The sequence below is a fragment of the Bubalus kerabau genome, chromosome 9 (genome assembly GCF_029407905.1).
Source record: "Bubalus kerabau isolate K-KA32 ecotype Philippines breed swamp buffalo chromosome 9, PCC_UOA_SB_1v2, whole genome shotgun sequence".
Taxonomy (NCBI): domain Eukaryota; kingdom Metazoa; phylum Chordata; class Mammalia; order Artiodactyla; family Bovidae; genus Bubalus; species Bubalus kerabau.
Window position 1 is genome coordinate 79062433 of NC_073632.1, and position 23147 is coordinate 79085579.

Sequence of the window (23147 nt, forward strand, 5' to 3'; positions counted from 1 at the left end):
TATTTAAGAGAGAATTTATGAAAGTTGTAATATCTAAATTACTCTCTAAACGATGAGCTTGAGATGAGCAAGGAAAGAAGGAGGAAAGAATAATCCAGGCATATTATCCAGGAATGGCTCATTGTGAGACTCAAAAGTGAGGGGAAAGTATTCTGTTTGAGGAAATAAAAGAGCAAAAGTAAAGAAGGAGGGTGGAGATTGGAGTGTCGGGAGGAGAGATCATACTGCAGAAGGATGTAGTGATAAGATGATGCAGGACTTTGTAAAGTAGGCTAAGAAGCCCAGGAAATCACTAGAGTTTTCAAACAAGAAGTGAGAATCAGATTTGCAGTTCAAAGAGCTACACTTGTGGTCTCCTGGGAAATAGAGACAGGAGGCGAGTTAGGAAACTGTGCGGTGAGCTAGGCCAGGAAGCTCTGAGGGCCAGAGCAGCACTGACATATCCTCATTTCAACAGAACTCATTATGTAATAAATTCTTGGTAAATAATGATTTGGTAGGAAGCAAAGTACAAAAGAAGCATCAAGTGTGGTCCAGCTATATTTGTCAGGATAAGAGGGATACAGTTAAACTGTGATGTTGGTTTCTTAATTATTAGCCAAATAGTCAATGATGAAACAAACGCGAACCCAACCTGTTTCACTACAGATTTGACTTAGAAAAGGGCTAAGCCCACCATGTGGCTCAGTGAGGCAGGCCAGTAGGGAGACTTCATTGGTTATGGATTTTGGATTGTATATTACCAATGTTTAAAATAACAATGATAAAGGACCAACTTTAATCAATTACATTTATTGTGTATATAGAAGTATTACGGGTCTATGGCATAAGACAAACTATTATGAAATAAATAGTCCCTTTCTCTGAATGCAAGGTGGGAAAGGGGATTATCACCATAAGAACATACAGGAATGTCCATGAAAATGAACACATCATGAGTTTAGCTAAGCTGTTGAAGAAGCCCAAGTAACGAAAACTTAGGGTGATACCTGTTTCCAGAGACACATAGCAGAATTACCCAGGGAACTTTTCCAACCTCCTTAAAGAACTCTCTGCTTCCTCCATTTCTGATACATTCTTCTTGGAGGACATGACTCCATAGTTGACAATGCCTGCCACAGGAAGCTGCTCTGAGAGGTAAGGAAGCGGAGAGGCCTTCAGGTATGAAGGGACAGGAAAAATGCAGAGCACTGCGGCACTACCAACTCAGCATTTAGATCAATGATTGAGAGGGTTCAGGGAAACTTTCCAGAAGAGGTCATACAATTAAAAGTTTTGAAGGATGAGTCAGAGTTAGGTAGAGTGGAAGTGGGAGACAGTCCAGCTCATATGACTTGCCTGAGAAACCTCTAACAACAGCTTCTACTGGCTTTCAAGGTAAAGCTCACAATTCATGGATTCAGGAATTTTTATTAAGAGGATTGTCATCCCTACAGGGGGCTTCCCCAGTGGCTCAGTGGTTAAAAAAAAAAAAAAAACATCCACTGGTAACACAAGGGACGCAGGAGATGTGGGTTCGATCCCTGGGTGGGGCAGATTCCCTGGAGGAGAGCATGACAACCCACTCCAGTATTCCTGCCTGGAGTATCCCATGGACAGGGGAGCCTGGCAGGCTACTATCCACAGGGTCTCAAAGAGTGAGACATGACTGAAGGGACTGAGCACCACACACAGGCATCCCTAGAGGGGTGGGAGGAGGAAGTGGTGGTGGGAGGGAGACTCAAGAGGGAGGAGATAGGTGCATACTAATGACTAATTCACATTTTTATATGGCAGAAATCAGCACAACATTCTAAAGCAATTATCCTCCAGTTAAAAACATACATTTAAAAAAATTAAATTAAAAAAAGAGGATTGTCATGTACATGACTGTGTTTTAAAAATATTTCTTTAGGGACTTCCCTGGCAGTCCAATGGTTAAGACTCCGCATTGCCACTGCAGGGGGCATGGGTTCATCCCTGGTTCCCTGGTCAGGGAACTAAGATCCCACATGCCAAACAGCATGGCTGGGGCGGCGGGGGCGCGGGATTTTTCTTTAGCACAATACAGAAGAGGAGACTTGGCAAGCAGATATAAAGGATGAGAGACAGCGAGGGACTGAAATCGACTCTTAGTAACCCAAATCCACAGTGTTTATGGGTTTAAAAGGAAGTAAACGAGTGGAGTAGAAGTTACAGAACACAAAATTCTGCCAATATCATCAAAATAAAAGGAAATTTAACTTTCCAGCCTTACCTATAAGCTTTCCTAAAACCATAATTTTTAAAAGTACTCCTTAATGGGAACACCTAAATCTATATTTATAGCTTTAACATTATAAATTGTGAGATTTAAAAAAATATATATCAGGTTTTCCCATTCAATCTAAATACAAGATCCTTACTTAGATAAACAGAAAGTCTGCCAAACCATTTTGTTCATAAAAACATAGCAGGCCTTAGGAAGCAAAAGAAAGCATAGTGGGCCAAACAAAAGCTAGTGGAGGTGATGCAATTCCAGCTGAGCTATTTTAAACCCTAAAAGATGATGCTGTGAAAATGCTGCACTCAATATGCCAGCAGATATGGAAAACTCAGCAGTAGCTACAGGACTGGAAAAGGTCAGTTTTCATTCCAATCCCAAAGAAAGGCAATGCCAAAGAATGTTCAAACTACTGCACAATTGCACTCATCTCACACGCTAGCAAAGTATTGCTCAAAATTCTCCAAGCCAGGCTTCAATAGTACGTGAACTGAGAAATTCCAGACGTGCAAGCTGAACTTAGAAAAGGCAGAGGAACCAGAGATCAAATGGTCAACATCTGTTGGATCATAGAAAAAGCAAGAGAATTCCAGAAAAAACATCTGCTTCTGCTTCACTGACTACACTAAAGCATTTAACTGTGTGGATCACAACAAACTGTGGAAAATTCTTAAAGAGAAGGGAATACCAGACCACCTTACTTGCCTCTATACAGATAGAGATATCTGTATGCAGGTCAAGAAGCAACAGTTAGAACCAGACATGGAAAAACTGACTGGCTCCAAACTGGGAAAGAAGTACATCAAGGTTGTATATTATCACCCTGCTTATTTAACTTATATGCAGAGTACATTATGTGAAATGCCAGGCTGCATGAAGCACAAGCTAGAATCAAGGTTGCATGAGAAATATCAATAACCTCAGATACACAGATGACACCACCCTAATGACAGAAACTGAAGAGGAACTAAGAGCCTCTTGATGACAGTGAAAGAGGAGAGTTGAGAAAGCTGGCTTAAAATTCAGCATTCAAAAAACGAAGATCATGGCATCTTGTCCCATCACTTCATGGCAAATAGATGGGCAAACAATGGAAACAATGACAGACTTTATTTTTTTAGGCTCCAAAACCACTGCAGATGGTGACTGCGGCCATGAAATAAAAAGATGCTTGCTCCTTGGAAGAAAAGCTATGACCAACCTAGATAGTGTATTAAAAAGCAGAGGCATTATTTTACTGACAAAGCTCCATATAGTCAAAGCTATGGTTTTTCCAGTAGTCATGTATGGATGTGAGAGCTAGACCATAAAGAAGGCTGAACAATGAAAAACTGATGCTTTTGAGCTATAGTGTTGGAGAAGACTCTTGAGAGTCCCCTGGACTGCAAGGAGATCAAACCAGTCAATCTTAAGGGAAATCTATCCTGAATATCCATTCAAAGGATTGTTGTTGAAGCTGAAGCTCCAATTCTTTGGCCACCTGATTCAAAGAGCTGACTCATTAGAAAAGACTCTTATGCTGGGAAAGACTGAAGGCAGGAGAAGAAGGGGACGACAGAGGATGAGATGATTGGATGGCATTGCTGACTCAATAGACATGAGTTTGAGCAAGCTCCGGGAGATAGCCTGACATGCTGCACTCCATGGCGCTGCAAAGAGTCAGATACGACTGAGCAAATGAACAACAACTGGAGCTTTAAGTTAATTAAAGATGCAGGAAATTTTTAATTGAGGAATAACAGGAACAAAGAAAAATAAGTACCAAGTAACTAGGCTGACAGTGATTAGAGGGGCTTCAAAAGATACCATGTTGTGGGAGTGAGGGGCAGAGAGGAGGAGAGCAGGCCAGGACTCAAAGAATTACTGATGCTGGGGCCAGTCCAGCACCTAATCACAGAAGTTCTAAATACCACATCCCACAATTAACTAGTAAGCCATCTTTTTTCCCTATATGATGTTATTGATAAAGAGTAAACAGAACTCTTTCCCCTATTGCAAGAGAATCTGATCTGGTGTCAGTTTCTTAGTTGACAGCCAAGTGTTCACCTGTGAACCCAATAGGAGGCCAGTCTGGGATGCCTGACTACAGAAACAACTATCACTATGCACAGAAAGATGACAGGCTCTCCTCCAGCTCTCAAGCTAACTCGGTGGCTGTGTCACAGTAGGAATCTGATAATGGTAAAATACCGACTCCATTACTAGGCAATCTGGCTTATAATGAAAATAATCCCTGACTCATAAATTTCATCTGTACAGAAAGAACTATAAACCAGCCATCAATACTCGATGCTTTGTGCCTCCCTGAGCTTGGGGACTCTTGTACCCAGAACGTGCCTTGTGGAGACCCAGGCAGCTGTGCCTATGGAGTTGTTATGGGATAGGTTGACTCCTACAGGGCATGAAGCTTCAGAGCCAAGATGATTCCCATTACTGCCTGATGTGGCCCTGAGTCCTCACACTTGAGCTATGCTGCACACACAGCTACAAGAAATCTGCGGAAGGAAGGTCTAACTTTGTCCTCCTGTCACAGTGCCTTTGGAGAAGACAATGGCACCCCACTCCAGTATTCTTGCCTGGAAAATCCCATGGATGGAGGAGCCTGGTGGGCTGCAGTCCATGGGGTCTCTAAGAGTCAGATACGACTAAGCGACTTCACTTTCACTTTTCACTTTCATGCATTGGAGAAGGAAATGGCAACCCACTCCAGTGTTCTTGCCTGGATAATCCCAGGGACGGGGGAGCCTGGTGGGCTGCCATCTGTGGGGTCACACAGAGTCGGACACAATTGAAGTGACTTAGCAGCATAGTGCCTTGTAATGGAAAGATTCTTGACATTAAAAGATGTAAAGAATCTTTAATTTAGAATTCAGGAAGACATCTGGTGGGCATTGCATATGTTTTATGATAAGAAATTTAATATTTGCTAATTTTATAGGTCAGAAAGAGTTTATGACAATTTATATAAACTAATTGCCTATTGCAACATTTCTGAAAAGAGAATTGATTCTTTCAGCATGCACTACAAATCTATTAGTGATTATATAAAATGAAAGTGAGTATATGTTAAACTGGTCTCCTACAAAGGCATAAAAATACTTAAATTTAAGATTCTTAAAATGAGCAATAAATGAGGTCTTACCATAATTGGGTAAAATACACATGTTGAGGGGAACCATCAGCAGAACTATGCATCCCAGAAAAATGAAAGGCACCTCATAGCCAAAGGACTGATACAAAAAGCCACCCAAAGGAGGCCCCAGCACTAGTCCCAGTCCAGAGAAAGTCTCAAGACTTCCCTAAAAATGGGAAAACAAAAGAAAATTGAGTTAATATGTTTCATTTGAAAAATGGACAAAGCATTAATGGAAAGTTCTGAAAAAAATTCTATCCACTTTACAATTTATACACACACCACCCACCAAGATAGACCAAAAATTTAAACATGCACATTGAAATTATAAAAGTACTAGAAAAATAAAATATGAGAGTTTTTTCCTAATCCTTACAGTGAAGCAAATTTTCTAATTATGACATAAAAACTCAGAAGACACAAAAGAAGACTGATAACTCTGATTACATGAATATATGAAAAACTATGGACAGCAAAAAAAAAAAGACAAACGAAGAATGGGGAAAAGTACTGACAAAAGACTAATTTCCCACAAGCACCATGACAGCAACTATTAATGAATGAGACAAATCAGCAGTACTATGGGGAAATGGGCAAATGTTATAGTCTATGCTATGCTATGCTAAGTCACTTCAGTCATGTCCGACTCTGTGTGACCCCATAGACGGCAGCCCACCAGGCTCCTCTGTCCCTGGGATTCTCCAGGCAAGAACACTGGAGTGGGTTGCCATTTCCTTCTCCAATGTATGAAAGTGAAAAGTGAAAGTGAAGTTGCTCAGTTGTGTCCAACTCCTAGCGACCCCATGGACTGCAGCCTACCAGGCTCCTCCGTCCATGGGATTTTCCAGGCAAGAATACTGGAGTGGGGTGCCATTGCCTTCTCCGATGTTATAGTCTGTTCACACATAAAATGAAAACAACTCATGCTAATGTGAACTGACCACCTCTAACTTGCAGGACAGCAAAGCCCTACTCCAAACATGTTCAGCCACAAAACCTTGTTTTACAGAGCATGTCAACTGACTAGCATCTTTCTGAACCCCTCTGAAAAATATACTTTATGGAAATGGAAATAGTATATCTGTTACAGTGGCCACCATGGCATGAAAAATTGCCATAGAACCTAAAGCGAATTTATCCAGATATACAATACATATACAGATATATGTACTTACATTAACTGTATAAATACATATGGGTATATGCTTAATAAAAGTGTGGATATTTATATTTATACAGCAAATAGTTTACCTGATGGTCAAAACTTTCAAACTGTAGTATTAATACAGGTAAATGAGGGAACATGGTACTGAGCTGATTAGATCTGAGGTCTCTGAAAGTGAAAGAAAGAAAGAAAAGGAAGTGAAGTCGCTCAGTCGTGTCTGACTCTTTGCGACCCCATGGACTGTAGCCTACCAGGCTTCTCCGTCCATGGGATTCTCCAGGCAAGAATATTGGAGTGGGCTACCATTTCCTTCTCCAGGGGATCTTCCCGACCCAGGGATTGAACCCGGTTCTCTCGCATTGGAGGAAGATGCTTTAACCTCTGAGCCACCAGGGAAGGTGAGGGTGGTGCCTATTCTCATATACAAACCAGGAGTCCTTCAGGAATGCCTGGCTCCAGAGGAGAGAAGGCAGCAGATAAAAGCTGGGACAAGAATCTGCTATGTCACTAATACTCCGTGTCAAGGCATCTGGGCAATATATGAGAATGTATGTCAATATGATGCTACCAGGCCCTGGATTTTTATGGTAAAGTAAGTTGGAGAAGACTCTTGAGAGTCCCTTGGACTGCAAGGAGATCCAACCAGTCCATCGTAAAGGAGACCAGTCCTGAGTGTTCATTGGAAGGACTGATGCTGAGGCTGAAACTCCAGTACTTTTGGCCACCTCATGCGAAGAGTTGACTCATTGGAAAAGACCCTGATGCTGGGAGGGATTAGGGGCAGGAGGAGAAGGGGACGACAGAGGATGAGATGGCTGGATGGCATCACTGACTTGATGCACATGAGTTTGGGTGAATTCTGGGAGTTGGTAATGGACAGAGAGGCCTGGCATGCTGCGATTCATGGGGTCATCCTTTCCATGACTCTGGGAAAAGTGGAAGCAGGACTCTAGTATAAATCTGCTTCAGACAGCCCAGCCACAATCTAGGCTACAGAGAGATAGCAAATATTACTATGGAGGCTTTTTTTTTAAGAGGTAAAAAGGAGTATTTGGTTTTGCCATTTAGGGGCTTGTAAGGCCAGGAAAAGCACATTTATTGACAGCCTGCTGCTGAAAGTAGAAACTAGGGTAAAAGGTAACAAACACAGAGAGTAGAAAAAAAGCAGGTCTAGAAGAATGGGCCCCAGTTTTGGCTTGAAAGGTCAAGCAAACATTTTAGCTACACTAAAAGGAAAATAGGAACAGTGTATAAAATACTTACTAATACTGTAGCCACATTGTTTGGAAAAGCCTTTGCAACGATAGAAGAAGAGGCAGTTATTGCTGCCTCGAAACTTATTGCATCAGTTATTCTCAGTAGAAAACACATAGCAATAAACACTGGTCCTTCTGGAACTTGGTCCAAGAGACTAAAAGAGAATAAAACAATCCTCAAATGCCAAATTGATTTTATTTTTTTTTTCAACTGTACTCACTGAAAACAGTAACACCTCAATCATAGTTATTAAAATAAGTCACTTTAGAATACAAATTTTTAAGAGTTTCTTTGTTATATTTTTAGTAGGAGGAATTTGAGTCATAATAACAGCCTGATTGTCCTTTTCTACTGACATATTTGATGGCTTAAATAATAATACTAAATAGGCCTTTTGAAAAATGTAGAGTCAATCTAACAAGAACCTATGCAGAAAGACTTAGATTTAGGTCTTCCCCAAACAACAACAACAAAAAAAGCAAAATCAGGAACCTGAGAAAGACTTCTGATACATTATCTTAACATCTATATTCTGATCTTCTTTAGCTGATTGTTTAGACAACAAACTCACCTTTTTGCTTGAGCCAAAAAAATTTGTGACTCAGAAAAGTGAGTTAAGTTTCTGTCACTCAAGTCACAGAAGTCCTAAAGAACAGATTCAGCAGCCAACTTAATGGTGATCCCCTAGAGGATTTTTTTCTTAAGATCAATGTCATTCATTTCATTCTCCACACCATCCAACTCCCTTCACCATTAGTCATATGCCAGGCATTTGATAATCAATGGTAATGACTGATTTAAAGAAACCATTAACCATTAACCATTTTAAACTGAAGATAAATTAGGAAATCTGTTCAGGCTCCCAAACGTATCAGAACATGACTTACCCAAAGAGAACTGTAACTGCTCCTGAGACAAACATTCCTGCTACAAACATAAATTTTGCTCCAATATGTACAAGCTATAATAAACGTAAAAGAAAAGTGGTAAATTGATGACTGCTACAAGTCTATACTGACATAAACAAATCCACTGTATCAGAAAACAGAAGATTTGGGGAAGATATATACAGTTAACAAAATGTAATTCTTTAGTGGAATGACAACACGCATTCTTACAAACATGGAAGAAGTTAAAAATCAATCAACCATAAGAATGGAACTGTCAACTGAAGCACAGTTCATAACATACGATGCTGGTTATTTCTGCATCAGTGGAAATTTTAGACTTGTAAATTAGAATAACTCATTACACCATTAAAAAAAAATAATACTTACATATTTTCCAAATACCAAAGATGCCAGAAAGTCAAACAAAGCATAACATCCAAAGATGGTACCAATAACTGTATTGCTGGCTCCTTTCTTTTCAGCCTTTAAAAAAACAGAAAAGAAAAAGTTTGAAAGATAAATTAGCAATAGTATGGGGAAAAAATGGAGCTACTAGATCAGAGGATCATCCTCCTGTAACCTTTATCTGTAAAGCAATTTCAAAGATTATTATTTCAGAATAAACAGGCTAAGAAAGGAAAGGAAACTGTAGTAAAAGTTCTCTGACATGAAAATAATTCACTCACCAAGCCTAAAACAAATTGTTAACTTTATGATTCTGAGAAAAAAAGAGCAAAACTGGAGGTATCACACCTCTTGATTTTGAAAATAGATTACAAAGGTGTAATAATTAAAACAGTACAATACTGGCCTAAAGACAGACATATGTATCAATGGAACAGAACAGAGAGCTCAGAAATAAACCTAAACAAATATGGGCAATTCATCTTCCATGAGGGTGCCAAGGACACACATTGGGGAAGAGATATTCTCTTCAACAAATGATGTCGGAACAACTGGACATCCACATGCTAAAGAATGAAATTGGATCCCTATCTTATACCACTCACAAACTAAACTCAAAGCAAACTAGACTTAAACATAAAATCTGAAACTGTTAAACTTTTTGAAGAAAATGGAGGATGGGGGACTTTTTAAAAATTATTTTTATTGGAGTATAGTTGGTTTACAATGTTGTGTTAGTTCACTGTACAGCAAAGTAAATCAGTTATACATATACACATGTCTACTCTTATTTAGACTCTCTTCCATATAGATCATGACATTGATCTTGGCAATGATTTCTTATATTTGACACCAAAAACCTAAGCGACAAGACAAATCAAACAAATGGAATTACACTGAACTAAAAATCTTCACAGCAAAGAAAACGATCAACAGAGTGAAAAGGCAATCTACAGAATGGGAGAAAGCAATTTGTAAACCATCTCCATATAAGTAGCTAATATCCAAAATATGTAAGACTCTCCTACAATTCAATAATCTATTAATAAAAAAACACCACAAAGAACATGACTTAAAATGAGAAAAGGATTTCAACAGACATTTCTCTAAAAAAGAGACATACAAACGGCCACCAGGTATAAGAAAAGCTGCTCAAGATCACTAATCATCAGGGAAATGCAAATTAAAATCATAATGAGATATCATCTCACAGCAGTTAGGATAGACAGCAATAATTGAAAGCACAGAAGATAACAAGTGTTGGTGAGGAGGTGAAGAAATCAGAACCCTTATACATTGTTGGCAGGAATGAAGAATGGTGCAGCCTCTATGGAAAACAATATGGAGGATCCCCAAAACATTAAAAACAGAACTACCGTATAATCCAACAATCCCTCTTCTGTGTATATACCCAAAAGAATTGAGAGCAGCATCTCAGAGATATTTGCAATCCCATGCTCACTGTGGCACTAGCTAAGATAATACAGAAACAACTAAGAAATAGCTAAGATAATATAGAAATAACCCAAATGTCCATCGACAGATGAATGGACAAAGAAAATGTGGTATATACATAACACAGGATATTATTCACCTCAAAAATAAGGACATCTTGGCATCTGCAACAATATGGATGAAACTTGAGGAAATTATGCTAAACAAAGTAAGCCTTCATAGAACAAACACTGCATGATTCCGCTTGTATCAAGTATCTACAATAGCCAAATTCATAAAAGCAGAGCTTAGAATGGTGGTTGTCAGGGACTTTGAGAAGGGGGCAGTGGGGAATTATAGCTCTTTGGATATAAATTTTCTGTTAAGTAAGATAAACTCATGTTATGTCCTCACCACAAAAAGAAGAAGAAGAAGAAAGAAAAAGTCCACAAGAAAACCCAAGGGATTTTTTGGAGGTGCTGAATAAGTTTAGTATTTTGATTGCAGTGATGACATCATAGATGGTGTGCATATGTCCAAACTCATCAAGATAGATATATTAAATAAGTGTAAATTTTTGTATAACAATTATACCTCAATAAAGTCTGCCCCCAACCAAAATAAGAATTGTTAGCTTTAGCAGGCCAAAATCAAAATTAGAGTATAAACAAAACAAAAAGCCTTGGTTGAGGAAAGGTAAGCTCTGCTTCTCCTGTAGAACTAAGCCAACAGTTGATCTTGAAATGCTTTCTTTTTGGTATCTTTAAGTTCATAGAAAATATATTTATTGGTCTCTGCCTCCAGTTCTTGGCACAGAACTCTGACTATCCTTGTAACTTCCTTAGTGATAAGAACCCTAGGAGTAATAATGTTCTAATATTTGGTCTTTGACCCTGGTTCCTGACACCAAGCTCCTAGTCCCTTGGCATCTCCTGGGTGACTCTTGGTGATTCCTGCTTGGGGATTAGTCACCAGAAAGACCAAGCCATGATTAGAAGCTTAGAACTTCTGGTCCCACACCCCATTCTCCAGAGAAGGGCTAGAAACTGAGTTAATGATTGATCGTGCCTATGTGATTAAGTCCCCATAAAAATCCCTAAGGTGTGGAACTTGGGGACCTCTGGGGTCAGTGAACATATGGAGGATCTGGGAATGTGGCTCACCTGCAGGGGACATGGGAGCTGCATGCCCCTGCTACATACCTCCCGCTCTGTATCTCTTCCATCTACATGCCCAGCTATATACTTTATCACATCCTTTTATAATAGTGTTAAGCAAGTGTTTCCCTGAATTGTGGAAGCCATTCCAGCAAGTAACTGAATCCTAGGTGGAGAAGTGGGAGGGTCATTGTGTCTTGCCTAAAGTTTTACCTATAAGTTCAAAGGATTTGCTAACAAAAGAAACCATTTGTTACACACAAATAAATAATTTCAATTTTTTATAGGTTTGACTTAATTTCAACATGCAGTCATTAAAAAAAAAGAGAAAGAAATAGAAACAAGAGAGAGAACTAACAGACAATACACCACCAAACTGAGCCAACAACCTACATCCAGATTTGAACAGTGCTGGGAAGTCCCTTGTTAATAGCAATCTGGAGTCACAATGGGAAAGGGTCCCAAGTGGTGTGTCCACCCCATGGGTGAGACTTCAAATTGTGGTTAGGGGCTCCCACTCATAATCCCAGGCCTCAAACTGATATCATCATCAGTTTGCATGCAAAGCAGCAGCTCTGGTTTTGGGGTTCTTTGTTAACTTTTACACTGCAGTTTGCTTCACTTTGTGAGTCATAGGATTTTGTTAGACCCCAGGGACTGGCCAGATCTTCAGAGGCTCAAGAATTCCAAGACCCACTCCTTTTCTTATCTAAGCACTAGCTGTGCTTGGAGGCAGGATCCACGGTGTCCAGGCAGGTCAGAAGTAGGTCAGAGGCCCACTGTCCTGCTTCTGAAGCCTGAACAAGGTTTCCTCCATTTTAATTTCCCTAACACATGGGAGGGCTTCCCAAGTGGTGCTAGTGGTAAAGAACCTACCTGCTAATGCAGCAGACAAGAGGCACAGGTTCAATCCCTGGGTTGGGAAGATGCCCTAGAGAAGGGCATGGCAACCTACACCAGTATTCTTGCCTGGAGAATCCCATGGACAGAGGAGCCTGGCGGGCTACAGTTCATAGGGTCGCAAAGAGTTGAACATGACTGAAGAAGCTTCACACACACACACACACGCACACACACATACACACACACATGGGAACCTGTAACTTGTAGCCACGTTGGATGGAAGTTGGGGGTAACATGGAGACCTACTACTTGCAATTGGCATCTGAAGTGGAGGGCAGTCTTGTGGGACTGAGCTCTTAATTTGTGGGGTCTGGGCTAATACAGATCAGCGTCAGAACTGAATTGAATGGTAGGACATCCAACTGGTGTCACAGAGAATTGCTTGGTGTGGGGAAAAGACCTACACATCTGGTGTCAAATGTGTTGTGAGTGTGGTAGCAGTGTGAGCATAAAGGTGAAACACAGGGGAGGAAGGTTTTCCAACTCAATATCACATTTAGTTACAGGATCAAATGCCACTAAAAAAACCAAAAAACCCCCAAACAACCACTTTACTTTGCTGGTCAAAAAAATCTAACATAAAGTTCCTTAAGCTAGTACATGAGTTATCCCAAGGACCGTTCAGACCATTCAGTTCTCTATTTCTGATACCAACTACCTAACAGTTCGCAGAAGATAAAGTTTCCTTTCCTGACATCAATGACACAGATGAAAGAAGCTCCCTCTCCTCCCAACATGCTGCTGAAACATTTGGAGTAATGTATCGCCCATCAATGATTCCTATGATTGTTTATAGACTGCTCTATCATGGCTCCTAAATTTGCTACAGGTGGTGCTGCTGCTGCCGCTTTAGTCACTAAGTCGTGTCCGACTCTTATGACCCCATGTACTGTAGCCCGCCAGGCTCCTCTATCTATGGGATTCTCCAGGAAAGAATACTGGAGTGGGTTGCCATTACATTCTCTAATTGCTATAGATGATATAGTGTTTATTCTAAAACTGCTTCTTTTGAACTTCAAATGCTACTATTAGCTGTGTTGTACAACTGAACAGACAGAGGTCTGAAACCCTTTCTAAAACCTTGGAATTATGGTGGATCCTTAGATCAGGTTCGAGCTATAATCATTTAAGGGGTTAAAATATGAGTTTAATTTTTTAAGATAAGATTGGCAACTTGGCAAACCATGAAGCACTAAGTCTGAAACACACATCTGTCCTCTCGGGCAGTCAGTGGTCATTTATCCAGCACCTTCTATGCCTCACACAGGAGCCAGCAGTGAATATTTATAGTTAGAAGATGTGACTTAGATTCATCCTTTGCCAGAGCTTCAGCTTTTCCACAAATCACTCTACTCTGAATACAGAAATGTATGTGTACACACATACTCCCTTTAAAATATGTCATCCACAACAGCCTTAATTCTATTTATTTATCTTTTCACTCTAACTACATTTTTTAAGATAAAAAATAAGTTTATCACTTCCTATAGGAAGTTATGATAATCATTCAATCCTTGTCTTTAAAAATATATATTCTTACATTGTGTTTCTCAATAAACCCTACATTTCTCAAAGCATCATACCACAGGAATCCAGATAGGTGAACTCTTATCTTTTTCTAATTGTGGCCCTATCACATGGCTTGTGAAACTTCCAGACCAGGGATTGAACCTGTACCCCCTGCAGTGGAAGCACAGTCTTAACTCTTAGACCACCAGGGAAGTCCAGGTGAACTCTACTTTTCATTGCTAAACTACAGGAAGGAAAGGCCCTCTCACTCTGGGAAGCACATCCTACCCCTGAAGTACAGTCCCTAAGTGCCTGGTTGTGGGATAGAGTGGAGAAGTTGAACCTAGAGCATTCTAGAAACTGCTTGGGTGGGATTTCGGCCCATAATTTGATGAGACTCAGGATTAACCATTCCTTTTCCATCACTAATCATCATACGAGATAACGGTATAGAGAAAAGAGAGCTCTCACTATGAAAAATGTCTTCACTGGTATCCTAGCCAAAGGTTATGCTGTATGTAGACAGGAACATGGAGTCCATGTTTCTACCACACCAAGCGTCAGGGGGTGCCAGGGGGCTCACTGTGTCCCTCAAACTTCTTATGCTGATGTCCTAACTCTCAGTACTTCAGCTGTTGTTGTTGTTGAGTCACTAAGTCATGTCCGACTCTTTGTGACCCCATGGACTGCAACATGCCAGGCTTCTCTGTCCTTCACTATTTTCTGGAGTTTGCTCAAACTCATGTCCATTGAGACAGTGATGCCATCCAACCATCTCATCCTCTGTCACCCTCTTCTCTTCCTGCCTTCAATCTTTCCCAGCATCAGGGTCTTTTCTGATGAGTCAGTTCTTTGCATCAGGTGGCCAAAGTATTGGAGCTTCAGCTTCAGCATCAGTTCTTCCAATGAATATTCAGGATTGATCTCCTTTAGGACTGGCTGGTTTGATCTCCTCACTGTCCAAGGGATTCTCAAGAGTCTTCTCCAGCACCACAGTTCAAAAGCATCAATTCTTTGGCACTCAGCCTTCTTTATGGTCTAAATTTCACATCTTCACATGGCTACTGGAAAAACCATAGCTTTGACTATATGGACCTTTGTTGGCAAAGTGGTATCTCTGCTTTAAATACACTGTCTAGGTTTCTCATAGCAACTTAGAAGGTGACCTTATTTGGAAAGAAAGTCTTTGCAGAAGTAACCAGTTGAAAGAGGTCACGAAGGGTGGAGTCTAACCCAGTATTACTCGTATCTTTGTAAAAAGGGGAAGTGTCTTCAGAGAGACACATGTAGAGGGAAGATAATGTGAGAAGACACAGGGAGAAGTTGCCCACCTACAAGCCAAAGACAGAGGCCTGGGACAGATCCTCTCCTTATAACCCTCAGAAGGAACTGACCCTACCAATGACAATGATTTTGGACTTCAGAGCTGTGAGACAATACATTTCTGTTGTCCTCAGTCTGTGGTACTTTGTCATAGCAGCCCTAGTCACATAGAACAGGTAACTCTAAGGGAAGGTGTTATCAAAGGGGTCGATTGAGATGTGGAAACAAGAACTTCCCTGGTGGTCCAGTGGTTAAGACTCCATGTTCCCAATGCAGGAGGCACAGGTTTGATCCTCATTGGGGAACTAAGATCCCAATGGCCGAGATGTGGCCAAAAAATAGATGAGGAAAGAACATTCATTGGTCAAGTTATATCCATGTTGTTTGCTTAATAGATCTGAAAGTTATTTAGTTCTCAAGTCTGGCTGAAAATGTATAGAAGTTACAGCAACTAACATTTATTGGCCCCTCATTATGAGCCATGCTGATCTATATGGTTTCAAACAAGTAAGGGATGTACTTTTAGCTGGCCCCTTGTTATAGATGAGGACACAGACTTGCAAAAGTTACTTGTGTCATGGTCATAGTAGTCCTGTCCGTTTCCATCTTGCACAGGTTCCCACATTCTCTGTGAAAGTGGGATGGGGACTTAGCATGTTCGAGAATCACACACCACAGCAGCAACTGAATACTGCTTTTGACATGCAGATCCTGCTGCATGTTACGATGGCAAGAACGGTTGTCAAAAGCAAAATTCATTATCCTCTGCCAAAGGAAGAGGGGGCCAGGAAAAGGATGAGTAGAAACATTAATTCTACACCACAAATTAAAAAGGACCTTGTTTTTCCTTGACCTAATTAGCTCGTTAATAAGAAACATGATGGGGCTTCCCCAGTGGCTCAGTGGTAAAGAAATGGTCTGCCAATGCAGGAGATGAGGGTTCAATCCCCGGGTCAGGAAGATTCCCTGGAGGAGGAAATGGCAACCCACTCCAGTATTCTTGCTTGGGAAAGCCCATGGACAGAGGAGCCTGACAGGCTACAATCCATGGGATTGCACTGAGTCAGGCACAACTTAGCAACTAAACACAAATAAAACAGGAAAGAAAAACAGAATACACAGGGGGAAGAGCAAGTTTTGCCAGTGTGTTTGTCAACCCTAATGCTTTTTTTAAAAATGAAAAAGAGCCCACTCTTCATGTCTATACCTTTTAAAGTTAGAATGCTCTCTCTCCTGCCTCTTGCAAGCAAAAAACTAAATCAAATGCTTAAAAAAAAAGAAAGAAAGCACACACCCACAGCCTACTTTTCCTCTGTCTGTATTTCACTGCTGCTAAGTTGCTTCAGTCGTGTCCGGTCCGACTCTGTGCAACCCCATAGACGGCAGCCCACCAGTCTCCCCCGTCCCTAGGATTCTCCAGGCAAGAATACTGGAGTGGGTTGCCATTTCCTTCTCCAATGCACGAAAGTGAAAAGTGAAAGTCAAGTCGCTCAGTTGTGTCCAACTCCTAGCAACCCCATGGACTGCAGCCTACCAGGCTCCTCTGTCCATGGGATTTTCCAGGAAAGAGTACTGGAGTGGGTTCCCATTGCCTTCTCCACTGTATTTCACTAAGAAGAATCTAACACTAGTTACTCTCACTGAGTTCCAGCTGAATCGGACATGCCTTTCTAACTAGTTGGCCACTACTCCTGTTCTTCTCTGTCTTAATTCCACAGCTTCCATTCCTCATTTTCTTTCCCCAAAATCCATATCTGTCCAGTCTAATCTGTCTTGCCCAGACATCTCTGATGACTTCTCACTGACGACATCTTTGACCTGCATAGAAGGACCCTTGCCTTTGAGCACCAACCTGCGTATTCAGATCCTCAGCTCCCATGGACCTTACTGCACCCAGACACAAGCCCCACCATTGTCCATGGTTCCCTAAGAACATGGTATTTACTTTGCTAATTTTGTGACTGTCTCCTGTGAGTTTCTAACCTAGAGGACCCTTGCCTCTCTTGTTTACCTTGGGAACTAACATTTCTCAAGACTCACCTTGGGCTTACCCTGCCAAGTCCCTTTCAGTATTACTCCTCTCTTCTTCCCTCCCACATCTGCCAGCCTCACTCATCACAAAATTAACCATTCCCTTCCCTAGAGTCTCCTTACACTTTGGGCATCCTCTTCAAGGAGATTCAAATATTCTGCATCTTTCTTTTCATACTTTTTCCCTCCCAATGGACCGATGAGAGAGGGAAATTTTCCTAATTTTTTTCCAACCCTAATACATCCAATACCTAGCACATTCTAGGGTGGGAAATGGTTAAACATCCCACTCCCATTCAGTAAACAGAACTGAACTGGGCCAGTCACTTAACTTTGGGGTCTGTTTCTTCATTTGCAATAGGATGGGATTCTGAATATTCTGCCTATCTTACAGAGTTGCTCCAGAAACCAAATGGGATAAACATGTTGGGAAGTACACTGAAAACTAAAAAGAACTTAATGGGTACAGGGTTGTACTACTGTTCTTTTAGCAGAGAAGCCATGTTTATCGTCTTTTGTAGCACACAGAAGGAAGGACCACATGTTATCAAAGAAGTCAGAGGACTGGGAAGGACACCTGCATCAGAGCTGAGGCTTTCAAAGAGGGCATGAAGCAGAACACACAGGCATATTGTCTACACCCAGCCAAGACAGTGTCATTTCCTCCATACTACACCTCACCAACCTCCAGATTTCAGGTGGATTCTCTAGGGGTTATTCCTTCATGTCTGTGCCATTATCCATAGACCCGAACATCACATAAAATGCTATGATTAGAAAGACCTAATTAATATTAATCAGAATTCCTCCTCGGCACAAATATTGCAGCTAGATTCCATATAAAATTCAACTCAGAAAAGGGAGTGGACCATGCCTTCCTAATTCCAAAATATTCATAAACCCAAAATCCAGGAAAACTGTCACTGTCTTAATATAGATCTTTCGTAATAACATTGAAATCTCAGTTATTCAGTGCACTTCCTTTTTTTTTTTCTTTTTTATCGGTTGCAGAAGCCAAACAGACGAATCAAACTTCATGATAAGCAAAGCAATCTTCAGAAGGTCAATCATATTTAGGTGAATTACTTCTCAAGATGATGTTATTATGACTGATTTTTTTTTTCCTTCTAGTATCAAATATTCTATAAGAATTCTTCCGTTGGCTTAAGTTCTATACATTATCTTTGCTATATGCAGGTTTTCACATTCTCCATACTGTCAAGTGAAATTTGTCAAAGGCTTTTTAAAAACATTAATAGTTCATATGAATATCAAAATGTCTTACCTCCTTGGGGAAAAAGGGTCCAAGGATAGAATAGCACATCATGGAACCTAAGTTAATGGAAGCTGCTGATATCAGTACAAAAATCTGTTCTCTTGAAAGCCGCCTGGATGTCTCCATTGCACCTCCTGGAGGGCCATCACCTTGAAAGCAAATAGGCTGCAATTAAATACAGGTAATTGGGGCTACTGATCAAAGTACAGAAATGTCATTTCTGTGTACAGACAATGTACTCTGAAGGTAATATTTGCTGAGCTAAAGGCTATTTTGAATATAGCATATTTGGTCTAATGTAACACAACCCTTGTATATCACTGCAATTTTCAAAACATATCACTTTCATTTACATTACTATTCCCTATTAGAATTTCAGTGCAGAATTTATCAAACCATCTGCTTTGTTTTGCCTTCACCTTAAGGCTTATTTGTTTTACCTTTAATAGATTCTTTTAAGAATGATGAGGTCACAGGGTGCTCTCCAAATGGTACTGTCCTCTGAAGTAATGTACTTTCTCAGGTTGAAAAGTGAAAGTGTTACTCACCCAGTTGTGTCCAATTCTTTGGGACCCCTTGGATTGTAGCCCGCCAGGTTCCTCTGTCCATGGAATTCTCCAGGCAAGAATCCTGGAGTGGACAGCCATTCTCTTCTCCAAGGGGATCTTCCCGACCCAGGGATCAAACCCGGGTCTACTTCATTGCAGGTGGATCCTTTTACTGTCAGAGCCGCCAGGGAAGTCCACATTCACAGGTTACTAGCTTCATATGCTACATGGACTCAATCATGTTTTAATCACTTCCTGTTAGTGGTTTATTAAGGTGGCTCAGTGGCAAAGAAGCTGCCTGCCAAGCAGGAGATGTGGTTCGATCCCTGGCTCAGGAAGATCACCTGGAGAAGGAAATGGCAACCACTCCAGTATTCCTGCCCGGAGAATCCCATGGACAGAGGAGCCTGGCCGGCTATAGTCCATGGAATCTGAAACAGTCAGACATAACTTATTGACTGAACAGCAGAAAAATTATTGAAGTGTAAGTAGGAAAACACAAACTAAATCATTCAACTGGAAAAGTAATACTTACAGTGGCAGCTCCTGGAAAAACAAGTGTCATAAATCTATAAATCAGTAGTGTTTTACAGTAATTACTGGTCTTCTGCATCAATTCACTTAATATTTATTCTCAGGGCTAAATTACCATTTAATTTAAAGACATCAGGTCAATTACTCAGTTCCAAACACCCAGTAAATCTATTTGCAATTTTTAAATTATAAATGGTTTTGAGAGAAAAGAAGTTTAAGAAAATATATTTTGTATTTTCTGTATTTTCAGAGGCTGCCATTAAATCTGTGAGACAGAAGGAAGTCTTAAGAAGTTTTAAAAATTTTGGTAGTGGACAAGGAAAGGAGCTGAACGAGTTAAAAGGGTTAGGGGGATAACAGCGGGGCTGGAAATGTCACCATTTGCGTTTTCCTAAAGGGCATACTTATTTGAATGCATTCTTAAACACACACTACTTAAAAGTAGAGCCACAGAAAGTCATCAGAGACCACATCCTGTCACGCCAGTATCCAAACTTTAACCCTTTCCAGGGAGAAACAATACCCACTGCCAGGACCCTGCCTTTTCCAATCTCTCTAAAACAAACCAAGCTAAAAGCAATTCAATCGCTGTTAAAGACACGGAACCCAAGCCACAGAGGTGCAACTGGCCTCCGGCTCTCCGTCACCTCCTGGGGGGCGTGGGCCTTCGGGGTCTCCCGGTGAGTCCATACGCGGTCTCCGGCGCCTCGGCTCCCGGGTCCAAGCCCCTGGGACTCGACCTCGAACGAGCAGAAGCGCAGACGGCCACCTCTCAGCGCGGCCTAGACATCCCTGATTGCCTAAGGACAGCGCGCCTCAGAATTCTACGCAGACCTGGACAACAGCGAGGAGCTCCCGGAGGCGGGGCGGGGCGGAGAGGGGGCGGAGCAATGACTTTTTTTTTTTTTTTAAGGCTCAGCCTGTTATCCACCAACAGCCAAGACCTGTCCTGTCCACAAATACTCATGTCTTGTCCATTTTCTTTCTGTATAGGAAAGAAAAAAAAAAAATGAGTCTGTATTTCATATAACTGAACCCCATATCTTAAAATGAGTAAAATTTAGGAATACCAAGAGTAAGAAAGGAAGCTTATGTAGTCACAGAAAAGATAGGTAGTACATAAAATTAAAAACTGGCTTCCCTGGCGGTTCAGTGATTAAGAATGCACCTGTAATGCAGGAGACCTGTGATCCATCCCTGGGTGGGGAAGGCCCCCTGGAGAAGGAAATGGCAACCAACTCCAGTATTCTTGCCTGAGAAATCCCATGGACGGAAGAGCCTGGCGGGCTGCAGTCCACGGTCGCAGAGTCGGACACGACTGTGAAATTTAAAAATGCAAATGTGAATTAGAAAATTAGATTTATAACGACTCTTTTTTTTTTTTTTAAGTAAAATCAAGTTTATTTAGAGAGATGCATATTCCATAGGCAGAATGCAGCCCATCTCATAGGTGAGAGAAGCCAGGACATTTTATTGAGTGAGTTATTCTTTAGAATGGGTGAATGGCGTAGTGTTTGTAACCACTGAAGCCAGACATTAGTAACCTGGAAATGAATTAACTGATGTGAAGTACTCTGAGTTTAAAAAAAAAAATTGCAAGAATTATAATGAATGTTGAAGACACATGGTGGAGTTGCTGGGAGAACCACTTCTGGAAGGAGAGGCTCGCGGTTCAGTTCAGGCACTTGTCCTCAGCGGGACATACCCTCCTTCTGCATTCCTGGGATTCAAATAAGGAGGAAGGAAATTGAAAATATTTTTTAAATTTTTTTCTAGAAATTTCCAAAAAGTGAAACTTGAATTTGCCAAGCAGAAGCAACTATTTGTAAATTATTTAAATTTCATTTATAACATTTACATTGCATTGGGTATTATAAATCATCCAGAAATGATTTAAAGCACATAGAAGGATGTGCTATAGGTTATATGCAAAAGCTATGCCATTTTATATAGGGGACTTCAGCACCTGTGTTGGGGTGTTGGGGGTCCCAGAACAGATACCCTTGGATATCCAGGGATGACTGTACTAGCTGATTGTGACTTTGCGTCACAGGTCAGTTTCTCCATCTGTGTGACTGGGATTGTAACGCCTGTCATGGAGAGTGGTTGTGAGCACTGGTGATAAAGTATGTGAAGGGCTTGGCTCTGGAAAGTGAAGCCTGCTATGTTATTCTCATCCTCACAATTTTCTGGCACAAAAAAATAGAGGCTTCACTTATCTTCAACTGAGTTACTGTTTGGGAAGGGTTCAAGTTTAAGGAATGGAAAATTCTTAATTTGGGGCCAAGATAAAATACAATAACTTAGGACTATTGAGTTACTATCCTGTGCCAGGCATTGTGAATTCAAAAATAAGTGAGCCCCATCCAGTCTCTGCCCTTAGGTAACATATATACTCTCTTCTAGCAGATAAAACAGACACCGATTAACAATTTATTATAATGCAATGCGTTCTGTAAGAGAAACATATTGGAAGAACTGTTTACTTGTATTACAGTGTGTGTCGAAGATTATGTAAATATTTCTGGGAAAGCAAGTAGGTGAGGAGAGCCTGTAGAGACACTAAACAGGATTAGCTCTAGCAAAGTTTTCTTAAAGTGGACTCCAGAATCTTTTTGATATAACCCCTGCCAGTTTCTCCAATCTTATTTTACTCTACATTCTTGCTCCAATCTAACATCAAACCATAGAAGAGAATTTTCTTGAATTACTTATTTGATGACTGCATTCTCCCTCTCTCTTTTTCTTTTGTTCTTTCTTTCCAGACTGTTCTTTAAGCAGCTATTGGGTTGCTAAACTGGTCCTCTTACTTATTACTCTACTTTTCATCTCTTTCTCTTTTTGCTCCATCTTATAAGAAGTCTCCTTAACTTCATCTTCCAATCAATCCTTCAACTGAATTTTTAATTTGTTGTAGGCCTGGCGTGCTGTGATTCATGGGGTCGCAAGGAGTCGGACACGACTGAGCGACTGAACTGAACTGAACTGAATTTGTTGTCATCTCTTTCTCTGTATCCCTAGTCCCATTCTCTCCCCATCAACAATAATTCTTGCATGTTTAATACAAAATTTGTTTGTATATATTTTCATAAAATGTATATTTTTGTTTTGCAATGATCTCTTTTTAATTTACATAAAGATTTTGTGGTACATATATTCATACTCCTATCTTCCTCTCACATCTAACCTCTCCTTCCAATCCTTCCAGATCCTTAGTGTTATCGTGGAAAACATTATCATGTTATTATTTTTCTGCACCCACTGTAATAAATAACCATGAATTTGGCAGCTTAAAATAACACAGCCCTGCAGGCCAATAGTTCAAGATCAATTTCACTGA

The 23147-nt window shown here is 40.6% G+C and overlaps 1 protein-coding gene across 3 annotated transcripts in view; it reads right to left on the reverse strand.

Annotated features, from left to right (window-relative positions):
• Positions 1-21127, reverse strand: part of SLC18B1 (solute carrier family 18 member B1) — a 34474-nt gene extending 13347 nt beyond the window's left edge. Inside the window, exons 1-8 of one of the 3 annotated variants that reach the window (XM_055535663.1) lie at positions 20976-21127; positions 20455-20792; positions 19274-19617; positions 18735-18874; positions 9075-9170; positions 8685-8758; positions 7804-7951; positions 5385-5541 (exon numbers count right to left, since the gene is read on the reverse strand). In XM_055535663.1, coding sequence (XP_055391638.1) covers positions 5385-5541; positions 7804-7951; positions 8685-8758; positions 9075-9170; positions 18735-18874; positions 19274-19334 — 676 coding nt within the window. In that variant the 5' untranslated portion in view covers positions 19335-19617; positions 20455-20792; positions 20976-21127. Of the gene's footprint in view, positions 1-5384; positions 5542-7803; positions 7952-8684; positions 8759-9074; positions 9171-18734; positions 18875-19273; positions 20793-20975 lie in introns of all 3 variants that reach the window. The other 2 variants (XM_055535664.1, XM_055535662.1) reach the window with 2 other exon arrangements.
• Positions 21128-23147: the final 2020 nt, after the last annotated feature.